This window comes from Stigmatopora argus, chromosome 1, assembly GCF_051989625.1.
Source record: "Stigmatopora argus isolate UIUO_Sarg chromosome 1, RoL_Sarg_1.0, whole genome shotgun sequence".
Lineage (NCBI taxonomy): Eukaryota > Metazoa > Chordata > Actinopteri > Syngnathiformes > Syngnathidae > Stigmatopora > Stigmatopora argus.
This window is the reverse complement of record NC_135387.1, coordinates 6,751,869-6,764,383: the sequence shown is the minus strand read 5'-3', so window position 1 is coordinate 6,764,383 and position 12,515 is coordinate 6,751,869. Positions and strand designations below refer to the sequence as shown.

General features: G+C 42.1%; 1 protein-coding gene across 1 annotated transcript; it reads left to right on the top strand.

The window, feature by feature from the left end:
• Positions 1-1,655: 1,655 nt before the first annotated feature.
• On the top strand, positions 1,656-11,244 carry LOC144071616 (putative glutamate receptor). The gene is made up of 10 exons (XM_077596870.1): positions 1,656-1,768; positions 1,851-1,926; positions 4,424-4,455; positions 5,633-5,818; positions 6,722-6,945; positions 8,415-8,512; positions 9,066-9,283; positions 9,369-9,588; positions 9,655-9,905; positions 10,821-11,244. The coding sequence occupies exons 2-10, from the start codon at positions 1,863-1,865 to the stop codon at positions 10,917-10,919; spliced, it is 1,392 nt and encodes a 463-aa protein (XP_077452996.1). The 5' UTR covers positions 1,656-1,768; positions 1,851-1,862; the 3' UTR covers positions 10,920-11,244.
• The last annotated feature ends 1,271 nt before the right edge of the window (positions 11,245-12,515 follow it).

The window sequence follows — 12,515 nt, the reverse complement described above, 5'->3', positions numbered from 1 at the left end:
TCTTCAGCTCTGAGAGACTTTGTGAAGCGCAACATGCTTGTTTTAGCGCTGCAGACTCCATTCCAGCCAGTAAAGAAATACAAAAGACAGCTTCATTAGGATTCCAAGACAATCCCAGACACTCTTTTAAGGATGTATTTATCTAGACAGCTTGGCGTAACTTTTTCTCTCAATTGAAGCTGGCTTCACAGTTTGGCACTTGCGGCCGAACAGAATGTTTTGTCTCCAAAAGTGAATGCAACCCTTCCTTTCTGATGAAGTCACTACTCATTTTTAAAGCTTGATTAACTCGTGGAACTTTGCCAAAACCCACAGAGAAAAAAGGTAACTTTCATCATTAAAAATAAAATGTTAATGTAGCTAGAAAATGACGTTTCTGCAAGAATGGTGTGAAGATGCCTTACTTTGCTGGTCAATAAAAACCTGTGAATCACTTCCAAATGATTTTGGTGCATTTCCAAGTCATTTTCTGTGTATTTCGAGTTACTCTCTATTGATTGTAGAGCAGTTCTGGGTCACGTCCTGCTGATTTTGGGCATGTCAGTTTTTCAGAGTCGCTACCTAGAACCTAATGTCATTTCCTGTTAAATTTGAGGCATTCCCTGGTCATCTTCTGTTCATTTTGGATCACTTCCTGTCAATTTTGTGGCATTTCTGGGTCACCTCCTGTTTAATATGCGGCCTTTTCAGGGCGTTTCCTGTTTTTCTTTTTCTTTTTTTGAGCAATTTACAATACTACAAACATATAGAAATGACAGAGCCAATCAATAGGCATGTGAGTGGTCTAAACAAGCTTCAGCCTTACTGGCTGTTTTCTGCTTGGTCCTCGTGTTATGTCTGTTTGATATATAATATAGTTTTTGGACGGAAAAAACTGCATTGGACAGAAACAACGTTTTGAAAAAAAAAGTATTGTTATAAATTGCGGGGTGCTGAAGCCCAGCTGACTTCGGGCAAAAGGCAGACTACACCCTAGACTGGTTGGCCAGTCGTAGGGGACGCAAATAGACAGACAACCATTCACACTCACAATCACACCATTCTACCACCAGTAGGTGGGAATTGATCCCATGCTGCCCAGGCCATAGTCAACAAAAGAACCACTACACCATCGGGTCACTATGCCATTCCATTACAGATTTTCTGCCGAAATGAAAGCCTGACCTGATATAAAAACTCTGAACCACTTTATCCTCACTAGGGTCGCGAAGGGTGCTGGAGCCTATCCCAGCCGACTTTGGGCCAGAGGCAGGGGGACACCCTAGGTCAGTGGCCAGCGATCACAGGGCACGAGGAGACGGAGAACCATTCACTCTCACACTCATACCAATTTGGGCAATTTGGAGTGTCCAATCAGCCTACCAGGCATGTTTTTGAACTGAAACCGGAGTACCCGGAGAAAACCCACACAGGCCCGGGGAGAACATGCAAACTCGACACAGGTGGACCGACTTGGATTGGAACCCAGGACCCCTGAGCTGTGTCGCCGATGTGCTAATCACTCAAGGCGCCGGGCCGCTTGCTGTCAAAAATGTATATTTTATTTGACTTCTTCCATGCAAGACACATAAATCTGTCTCAAGGCTTTATTCAGTCTCAAGCTCAACAAATAGATCCTGGTATTCCCCCATTTAGACCCTCCCTCTGTCCTCCCACATTTAAAATCTCCCACTACTGGCATCAGAGAATACAACACTTCCCACTTGCAAGATTGTTTACAAGTAGATTGACTTCTCGGCACTGTCTTTTTTTACTCAACAAATTAAAGGTGAGTAAGAATATTGGAAAAAGAAAGTTATATTTTTACACAGCTATGTCAACATTCACATTAAATATGTGTCATTTTTCAGAGTTTCGACACTATGAAAGCCTGCATAGCTTTTTTCTTCAGTGTAGGAGTCCTATGTAGATGGGCTTCTGCTGCAGGTAAGATCATTTCTCAATAATAATGTCTACATGAACACAAAAACAAGCATAAAACATGCAAATGAGTATTATTGCTGACTGTGATTTTTGTTCTTATTTGATATAGCAAACTAGTAATTGAGACTAAAACATGTTCAAGCTTTAGATTTTGTTTGTCTTCATTCATTCCTTGCTTGGGGAAAAATGTTTTTTTATGCAAGGACGATCCACTGACCTGCCTATACATTAAGTATCATTACAATGATGGATGGATAGATGGAACGATAAAATAGAAATTGTATCAGGGCAATAGCTATCGGTGAAATAGAGTTGCTAAAAACTTGCTCTCTGACAATATCAGACATGGTATAGATTCACTGCAGGTACAAAAGTGATTTCACTACTGTGAAACTACTCAGCAGAAACTGGCTGGCATAACCTATACTAAATAAAGGATATTTTGTTTTGCGTAAAATTTCAGGTTGAGCCTAAAAAGCATTACTATAACTAAAAAAACTACTTAATTTGAACCCCTCTCAACTTTTTAAAGCAGACTGTCTGTTATATTTTTCAATAGTTTTTGCAAAACCTTTTTTTCTTGAGCAAGTTGAATGGCAAAAGAAAAAACATTTCCATGAACCAGTACAACGCCCATCAGTATTTGTTTCTCTCTTGTAACCTGTAGGTTAACAATGTGTGACACGCTTTCCTTTCTTATGAGAGGATTTTTTTGAACCCTCGCTATTGTAATATTTTTTCTTTAGTCTCATGAATGTAAAAATGAAACCAACATGATGGATGTGTGCCACTCTATGTAGTGCTGGTTCATTCGCCTGACTTGGGTGTGGGCAGCGTGGGATCGATTCCCACTTGGTGGTGGTTGGGAGTAAAAATTGTTGTCTGTCTCTATGTGTGCCCTGCCATTGACTTGCACCCAGTGTAGGTCAGTCTGCCTTTTTCCTGAAGTAAGCTGCTACAGACAATGAATTATGGATCGATGTATTATAGGCTGTCCTATGAGCCAATGGGGACATATGTCCTACATCCAGTACAAATGTAAAAAAATAAACCAACCTTAAGCATTCATTCATTTTAAACACTGTTTATCCTGGTCAGGCTTGTTGGGTGCTGGCGCCTATCCCAGCTGACTTTGGGCGAAAGGCCGAACACACCCTAAAGTTGTAGGGAACACACAGAGACCGAAAACTATTTGCAATCACAACACCACCATGCTGCCCTCATCGAAGTCAGAGGAATTAACCACTACATCATTAGGTGCAACCTCAAAAATCTAGTGTTATCTATTTTTATGTAGAACCTTAACCCCAGTTTGAAACTTTACTTTGTAGCCCTAGTTTGTAATCATAACTCTAGTTTAAAACTCTCATTTGAAACTCATCCTAGTGTGAAACCCTAATTAGGAACAGTGACAGTGGTTTAAAACACTCCTCTGAAACTCACCCTTGGCTGAAACCCTAGTTTGAAACGCCAACTGTAATTTGAAGCCTAATTTGGAACTTAACTCTAGTTTGAAACCCTCATTTGTCACTGCAACCCTAATTTGAAACCCTCATTTGTCAACCCAACCTTAGTTTGAAATTCTAATTAAAACCTTAATCCTCATTTTAAACCCTACTTGTCGGCCTCCCAAAGTTCTAATGGATTGGATGGATGTGTATCACTATCCATGGCAGCCAACATGTTCACTTTCACAGTGCATTTTTCTCCAGCCAAACAGTTATAAACAGCACTATCCCAGACGCTGAGCTATGGCTGACCTTTTGAAAAAAGGTCTTGCTCCCAACCAATTTTCTTGAATGTGTGTTTTCCTCCCGCTGACCCAGCCGCACTGTATGGGTCCTGTCAATGCACCGTCCACTGGGCATCACCCCATTTCTCACCAGTGGAGGGGCTTGTGTCGTGCTGTGTTCTAGAAAGCACTGTGATGAATCAATTACCCTAACGCCTGTAGTCAGGCAGGCGATGAACTGACAGGCATCTCCGCTGATAATAGGTCTTGCCAGCCTCTCTGGAGGAGGTTCACCGGGTGCCGTGAGCTTCATATGACCCTTCTGTGCTGACTTTTGTGGCCGTGTGAAATTATAAGCGACATGGCACCCTCGGCACCTCCTGATCCCCACTGCCTTCTCTGATGTAAGACACGCTGAGACCATGACTGGCCACTATTCAGACAGAAGCCATGGTGCAATGTCTATCGGAGTGCAAATTCCTTGCCCTGCTCTTGTTTACATGCTTAGAAGAAAGCTTGGATCTTTCTAAAGGGTTCCCTCTCATTTGATTCCCAGATACGACAATGTTGTGTGTTATTGTATACAAGGCTTCCTTTGTCCTTCAGTGGCAGCGATTCTTTTTTACCGCTAGAGCGAGAGAAAAGCCAAAAGGACACAAAGCATCAATAGAAACCATCAAACATTCAAATCAAAGTACATTTAAGCGTGCTTGGTAAACTGTGACTTGTTCTTAAGAGAGATGCTGTTTTTCCCCATCCACATTCTAGGCACCAAGGAATTATCCATCACTACAATAAAGGTACTTGTTTTTGTTCCTACGTAAGTTACACTTACTGTAAAATACTGGCAGTGGAATTCTACCAATTAAAAAAAGGGAGAACAAGCTTTGAATCTACATTGTCACTGTGGCCGTTAAGTGTGCTGACTACCGAGCCGTCAACCCAGTCTAGTTTCAGCTGCATGGAAGCTCTTTCAAGTTCTCAGGGAGTCATATTTTCACCAACTCCAGTACTTGTCCAGTGTCGTTTCCATGTTTCCCTCCTCCAACACACCTGAATGTGTGTTATAAGAGTGAGACATAGAAAACAGACTGGGCAGGTACCCTCGAGGACCAGAGTTGGTGACCCTTGCACTACACGGCCAGGACTTGTTCTATCCAGTCTGCATTAGCTCAGTAGTCAGGACGCCCAAATGCCAAGATAAATGTGTGGGCTTAAGTACCGGTTGGAGTGGCGGAGAACGAGAACAAGAGTCCAGTGACATTATTACAACAGTCAAAACTGGTTACAAATGGATTTCACTGTGAAAAAAAATACAGTTGCATTTTTTGCACTACGATTTTCATTAAAAAAATTAATCTCCATTTACACTTACCGAAGCACTCTGTGGCCAACACCGGTCCTTGAGAGCCGCTATCCAGTCTGTTTTCCATATCTCCCTCCTCTACCACACCTGAATCAAATGATCAACTCATCAGCAAGCTGTCCAGAAGCTTGATACAGATCCAATTATTTGACTCAGGTGCGTTGGTGGAGGGAGATATGGAAAACAGACCAGATAGCGGCTCTCTCAAGGACCAGATTGGCCACCCCTGCACCATACCATTTTTATTTGTATATTACAGTAATAATCCTCCAACCAGATCTGCCAGTATTTTACGGTAAATTGATTTTTTTCACATTAATACTTCTTTGTCTGTATTTTTCATATTTATAGTTAGACCTTTGTCATCTTATCACTATTTCTCATCATAGCTTTAACCTGCTGGTTAAACAAGAGAAGATAACCTCATCCTCAATGCATAGTATTCACAGAGTATGCGCTGTTATAGTTTAAAGAGTGAAAAGAATGAAGACATATTTAAAAACACATTAACAGAATTAGGCGTTCAATCCATTTTGAGTCAAAATGCAATAGACGTCTAGTAATGTCATTGGCTGCCAGATGAGTTGTAATAAAATGACTATGTTTCTCAGCAAGACCCATACGCAATGTCCAAAGGCTCAGGGGACGAGCTGGAAGGATATTGCATCGATTTGATGTCTGAGCTCAGCCAATTGCTCGGCCTCACCTACAAAGTCCATCTAGTCAAGGACAGTCGCTATGGAGTCATGGATTCCAAGGGGAACTGGAATGGAATGATTGGTGAAGTCGTCAGAGGGGTAAGCAAAACAACATATAACAAAAGCATGCCACTGACCTTAAAATTTGACAAGTTCTGACTAAATACACTGGGAAACATTTTTTTTGTTGATAAGGTATAACAGTTGTGAACAATAGATTTTCATGTGTAGAATCCAAAGTTGGATTTACTTTTTCTCTATCAGGTCACTTTTTTTTTTTACCAATACAATCCCTGTTTTTCTAAAGGAAGCATAAATGACCATATGAATAGTTTCCCAAACTATTTACTGTGCAAATGTTGATTTAGCTTTCTATAAATGGAGAAGGTAATGTTTAAACACATAAATTGAAGCGAGGAAAGCTCAGAAACTCCCATTTGATTGGCTAAAATATCAGGATTGATAAATGCACAATTCATTCATTCATCTTCCATACCGCCCATCCTCGAAAAGGATGCAGGGGTTGCTGGAGCCTAATCCAGCTGTCGTCGGGCGAAATGTAGACTACACCCTAGACTGGTCGTATTGGTAAATGTTTGCCCCCATTTTGGTTAGCAACTTCCTAAATATTCTTGCTTTATTTTTTTATTTTGTTTTCACTAGTATTTCACATTGGAAAATTTAAATTCTCAGTTTGTTAGCAATTTTTCAAACAAGGTTCTTTCTGCTGGAATACACAAAGGTGTTGTTTGTCACTTAAAAAAAATGCAAAAATCCCTTTACTTAATTTGATTAAAACAATCAAAGAATGACATGCTATAAAATATGGAATATATTGGCATGACTTCCATGTTTATTTAACACTATCAAAAATATATACCTACCTAATAGAGAAAAACTGAAATCATTTTTGGATTCTTATGAATTTTACTTTATTAGTATTTTAGAGCTGTTAGAAAAAGTTCACAATTTACATCATGTTTTTACAAAATGACCCATTAGGAAGCTGACTTGGCTGTGGCACCACTGACCCTCACCGCCATCAGAGAGCAATATGTTGACATGACAACCCCCTTCATGCAAACAGGAATTAGCTTCATTCTTCACAAAGACGTGGCCGGTGATGATACCTCTTTTAGCCTCCTTGCTCCCTTCTCCACTGAGATGTGGGTGGGCATCCTGGTTTTGTTCCTAGTGACTGGTCTTTGCATATTCCTTGTGGGCAGGTATTTTCAAAGTTTTGCTAGAAACATTTACTCATGTATTCTGTTTCATTGACAAACACACTTTTCCCCAAGCCTAAAAAATACATGTGTACAGTCACTGATGATGCTGTGGTGCACTTAACCTTTGTTTATCGATGTAAACCTGTCAAGAAATTATTCTTATTTACAATGCCAGCTTGGTGCTGGGCCAGTGGTTAGCACCTCGGCCCTTTAGCTCTGGGATCGAGGGTTCGATTCCAGGTCCGAAACTTGTGAGGAGTTTGCATGTTCATCCTGGGCTTGCATGGATTTTCTCCAGGTACTCCAATTTCCTCCCACAAGTCAAAAACATGCAGGTAGCCTGGTTGAACACTCTAAACTGACCCGAGCTATGGGTGTGAGCGTGAATGGTTGTCCGTCTCCTTGTGCCATGCGATTGGGTGGCCACTAATTCAGGGTGTCCCCTACCTGATGCCGTAGTTAGCTGGAATAGGCGCCAGCACCCCCTCCGCCACCCTTGTGGGGATAAGCGATACGGAATAAATGAATGCTGCAAATCGCATGGTAAAAAAAGAGGAAAAATTAAGTATAATCAAATAAGGACATAGTATATACTGCCCATGCCCCCCCAACATCCCCCCCCCCCAAATAATGGAATCAAGGGCTCTGGTGGATGATGATTTTAATCATTAATATTTCAGGGGGAAAAGGCAAAAAACGACTTTTATTCAGAGTGTTTCCATTCAGGGTTTCACCAAAAAACAAAGAAAGAAACAAAATGACTGAAGTCATTCAATTCCTTTTTCACATAAAAGTAGGGGAGGAAAATAAGGAATTTTCTTGGATTCTCGCTAGGTAATCCAGTTTCGTCTGATAATCCAAAAACATGTTTTTTTTCTTGTGGACTCTAATTCATGTCTTTTTCAGTAAAAACTTTGGGTGAATTCCAAAATGTATAAATCTACTTTATGAAATTATTTTTCTTTTATTTCATCTGAGCATTCAGCCGAGCACTTTTTTTTAAAAAGGGGGACACCCTGAATCGGTGGCCAGTCGATCGCAGGGCACGAGGAGACGGACAAACATTCACGCTCACATTCATACCTAGGGGCAATTTAGAGTGTCCAACCAGCCTACCGTGCATGTTTTTGGAATGTGGGAGGAAACCATAGTACCGGGAGAAAACCCACACAGGCCCAGGGAGAACATGCAAAGTACACATAGGTGGATTGACCTGGATTCGAACCCTGGACCCCAGAACTATGAGACCGACACACTAACCACTAAATCCACCAGGTGGTTTTTATAAAATACATTCACTTCACACCAATGTTTTTATACAAGGAATCCAAATCAGAATTGATGAATAAGTGTTTGTAAATGGCCACTTCTAAACATAGTTATCTATAAATTGAGCATATCTAAAAACGACTAACCGATTTTAGACTGGCGTGAACCTTGCCTTGTGCCTTGTTTTGCTATTTGAACAGGATCAGCCCCACTGAATGGACCGAGCCTGACACGGAGGAGCACCAATTCACTTTACTGCACAGCTACTGGTACATCGCAGGAGCACTCACGCTGCAAGGTATCCTAGCAACCAGTTGAACTTAACCACTTCATCTCTGCACTGCTGCAAAATCCAACAATGCATTCAGTCAAAAAAGAAGTTTGATTCTCTGCAGATTCAATGCAAATGGCTGTTTTTTTGTCTTCAGGCAGAATGGACACAAAAAAATCATTTAACATATAAAGTAAAAAGTAGGTCTGTGTGTGTGGGCGGCCCGGTGCATGAGTGGTTATCGCGTCGGCCTCACAGCTCTGGGGTCCTGGGTTCAAATCCAGGGTCGGTCTACCTGTGTGGAGTTCTGCGTGGGTTTCCTCCGGGTACTCCAGGTTGGTCCCACATTCTAAAAACATGTATGGTAGGCTGATTGGACACTCTAAATTGCCCCTAGGTATGGGTGTGAGTGTCAATGGTTGTCTGTCTCCTCGTGCCCTCTGATCGGCTGGCCACCTATTCAGGGTGTCCCCCGCCTCTGGCCCGGAGTCACCTGAGATAGGCTCCAGCATCCCTGCGATCCTAATGAGGATAAAGCGGTTCAGAAAATGAGATGAGGAGTGTGTCTGTGTGTTTTCAGGTGCTGGTCCTCATCCTAAAGCAGTGTCTGGAAAACTAGTCAGTGCCATCTGGTGGTTATTTGCCATTCTGCTGCTTGCTTGCTACTTGGCAAACTTTAACTCAGCGCGTCACTCGGACAACAAGCACACCTCCGTCCAAACTTTTGAAGACCTCGTCAACCAGGATGACATCCAATATGGCACAGTGGACGGCGGCTCCACTACGCTTTTCTTTAAGGTGTTCCGTGTGCATTGATAACACACTTTCCTTGTGATAATGACATCTTGAAGGCACTGATGGAGTTTCTTCTTTACTGTCCAAGAATTCAACCACTGCCTTGCATAGGCGCGTGTACGAGCACATGGAGCGAAAAAAGAGCTACGTGGCAAGCATGGAGGAAGGTGTTCGCCGTGCTCAGGAAGGAAACTTTGCTTTCATCGGTGAAGCAGTGTCCTTAGACTTGGCCGTGGCTCGCAACTGCAAACTGATCCGTTCAGAGGAAGTCATTGGGATGAGAGCATACAGTATCGCTGCACGTCAAGGTGAGGCCCAGCAACCAATAAGCCTTGAGGTTACAGTTGTTCACAGACTCAAATCTCCTTTTCCAGGTTCCCCACTGTTAAAATCCCTCACCATGGCTATTCTTCAGCTCAGCGAATCTGGCAAGCTGACTTATTTGCAGGAGAAGTGGTGGGCCAGCAGCTGTGTAGGCGACAACGAGGCTCGTACCACAGAAACCCTTCAGCCCCATGACCTGCGGGGCCTCTTTTTCCTTCTCGGCCTCGGTCTGGTTGGGGGTCTTCTTCTTGCCTTGCTCGAGCTCTTATCCAAGGCTCGCAATGGTGCCAAGGAACAAAAGGTATGAATGTCAGTCTACAATGTCTGATGAAAAATGCAATCTCTTCCTTACACTTGTTTATATTTACAATATACTAATCTGAATGGTAGGGCGGCTCAGCAGCTGAGTGGTTATAATGTTGGCCTCACCGTTCTGAGGCCGAGGGTTCGATCCCAGGTCATTTCTCACCGTGTGGAGTTTGAATGTCTTCCCTAGGCTTGCGTGGGTTTTCTACGGGTACTCTGGTTTCCTCCCGCATCCCCAAAACATGCATGGTAGGCTGGTTGAACACTGTAAATTGCCCCTAGGTTGAGGGTGAGCGTGAATGGTTTTCCATCTTCTTGTGGCCTGCGATCGATTCAGGGTGTCCCCCGCCTAGTGTCCCATAGTTAGCTGGCATAGGCTCCAGCACCCCGGCAACCTTTATGAGAATAAGCAGTTCAGAACATGAATGAATGAATCTGAATGTTGACTTTTTCTATAATCATTGTTTGGTTAACGCTCACTTAACACAAGGCTCGGTACTGAACAAGACGACGTTTGCCAAGTCTGCTACGGTCAAGATTGATTATTTATTCTTTTTTTTATTTTTTTTATTGCACAGTCTACACAACCAAGCTGATTCATCGACAACCAAAAAGGCACCTCTCATCCTCTTTAAATGTGGCAATATCTCATTGTGCATGCAGCAACCTGCATTCACTAATGAAACAGGTCCTTAAATGCTATTATTTGAAGTTTAAATTTTTTGAATATATACCTGATCTATTTTCAAAGAGGAGAATCAGAACAAATAAATATATACACATTACAAGGGTGTTCGGGGCCATTTGGTATATTTTACGTGTCACCATGTTTTCAAAAGCCCACACTTGCTGCATTTAACAACAAACAGGTTCATACAACCACCATTTTGATTTTTCTTCTCTACTCCAGAGATCATGCTGCTCGGTGTTGACATCTGAGCTTAATCAACGCTTTGGTAATAGAGGAGAGGTGGCAGAGCAAGACGCAGCCAACAAAAGCAAAGCCTAGTGCAACCAAAGCAAGACGAAGATAAACTGAGGGTGATCTCCCAACTTAGATATACAGTACAAGCACACCCGGCTTTTTGTGTTTCCATTGTAACTTGTGTTGGCTGATGTTTCATTTCTAGCCAGAAATCTGATTGATTCTATGAAACACACCAGCAAGTGGCATCATACTAAGAGGACAAAAAACATGGCAATAACATTTTGATTGGTAAAATACTAACCACTAATAACAATAATATTAATGCATTAACGTTCTCAATTATAACTCCATCAAAATGTATCTTGATTTATTCATTCGAATAAAGATCTACTCTTGTTTCCTTTCAGTGTGCACAGTTATTAACCGTCTCTAGGATACACAGTGATATGGAAGTATCTGAATGATGATATGTCCTATGCTAAAAATCTAAAAGATTCTATGTTGCCAAAATGATAAACTTATCAAAATTCATTTATTCATCTTCCATATCGTCCATCCTCGAAAGAGTTGCGGGGGTTGCTGGAGCCTAACCCACCTGTCTTCAGGCAAAAGGCGGACTACACTCCAGTCTGATCGCCAGTTAGCAATAGCGCACATAAAGAGACAAATAGCCATATGCATCCCCAATCATACCACCACCATCAGGATTTGAACTCACGTTTGCCCGTACCAAAGCCAGGCGAGTAAACCTCTACACCACGAGGCAACCTTACCAATTTTCCTTAAACATACTCAAATAGGGGCGGCCCGGCGGCTTGAGTGGTTAGCACGTCGGCCTGGGTTCAAATCCAGGTCGGTCCACCTGTGTGGAGTCTGCATGTTCCCCCTGGGTCTGCGTGGGTTTTCTCCGGGTACTCCGGTTTCCTCCCACATTCGAAAAACATGCATGGTAGGCTGATTGGATGCTCTAAATTGCCCCTAGGTATGAGTGTGAGAGTGACTGGTTGTCCGTCTCTTCGTGCCCAGCGATCGGCTGGTCTCTTGCTCCTGGCCCGGAGTCAGCTGGGATAGGCTCCCGCACTCCCCGTGACCCTAGTGAGAATAAGGCGGTTCAGAAGATGAATGAATGAATGATATTCAAATAGATACGATGTAGACTTAATTAGAAATTTCACAACAACATTGTCAATGTTCAATAGAACACAAGGCCTCTGACCCATGACATAATGCCTAGTGATTCCACTAAAATCCCATGAATATATCAGGGTAAAAACTAGGCGAGCTTGAGAACATTATTCTGCAAGAAAGATAAGCTTTGACAGCGAGTGCATGAATCCCCAGGAGTTGTGAAGGATATTAAAAATGGTCTCAAATTAAAAAAATGCATATCAGATTGTCAGAGATCTGTGGAAGATTTTAATTTTCTTTTATTCAAAAAGCAGCAAAATTCAGTGTCCTACCAATCAGAAGCATAGACTAGTTTCATTAAATATACATTTCCTTTATCTGGAAAAAAAAAGACAAGTCCCTGATGAAAAAAAGACACAAATACAACAACTGGCAGAATGGTTAAACTATAGGTATCTCAGGCTGTGTTGATCAAGCATTAATAATCTGGTATCAAATTTAGACTACAAAGACGTAGGATATAGAGCAGCATGTCACTTGGTCTGGTTG

What these genes read in the sequence shown, in the direction of transcription:
- LOC144071616 (XM_077596870.1), top strand. Translation starts at nt 1,863, where the DNA reads ATGAAAGCCTGCATAGCTTTTTTCTTCAGTGTAGGAGTCCTATGTAGA. An exon ending in CCACTACGCTTTTCTTTAAG is followed by an intron (nt 9,284 to 9,368) that starts GTGTTCCGTGTG and finishes TTACTGTCCAAG; the next exon opens with AATTCAACCACTGCCTTGCA. An exon ending in ATGGTGCCAAGGAACAAAAG is followed by an intron (nt 9,906 to 10,820) that starts GTATGAATGTCA and finishes TCTCTACTCCAG; the next exon opens with AGATCATGCTGCTCGGTGTT.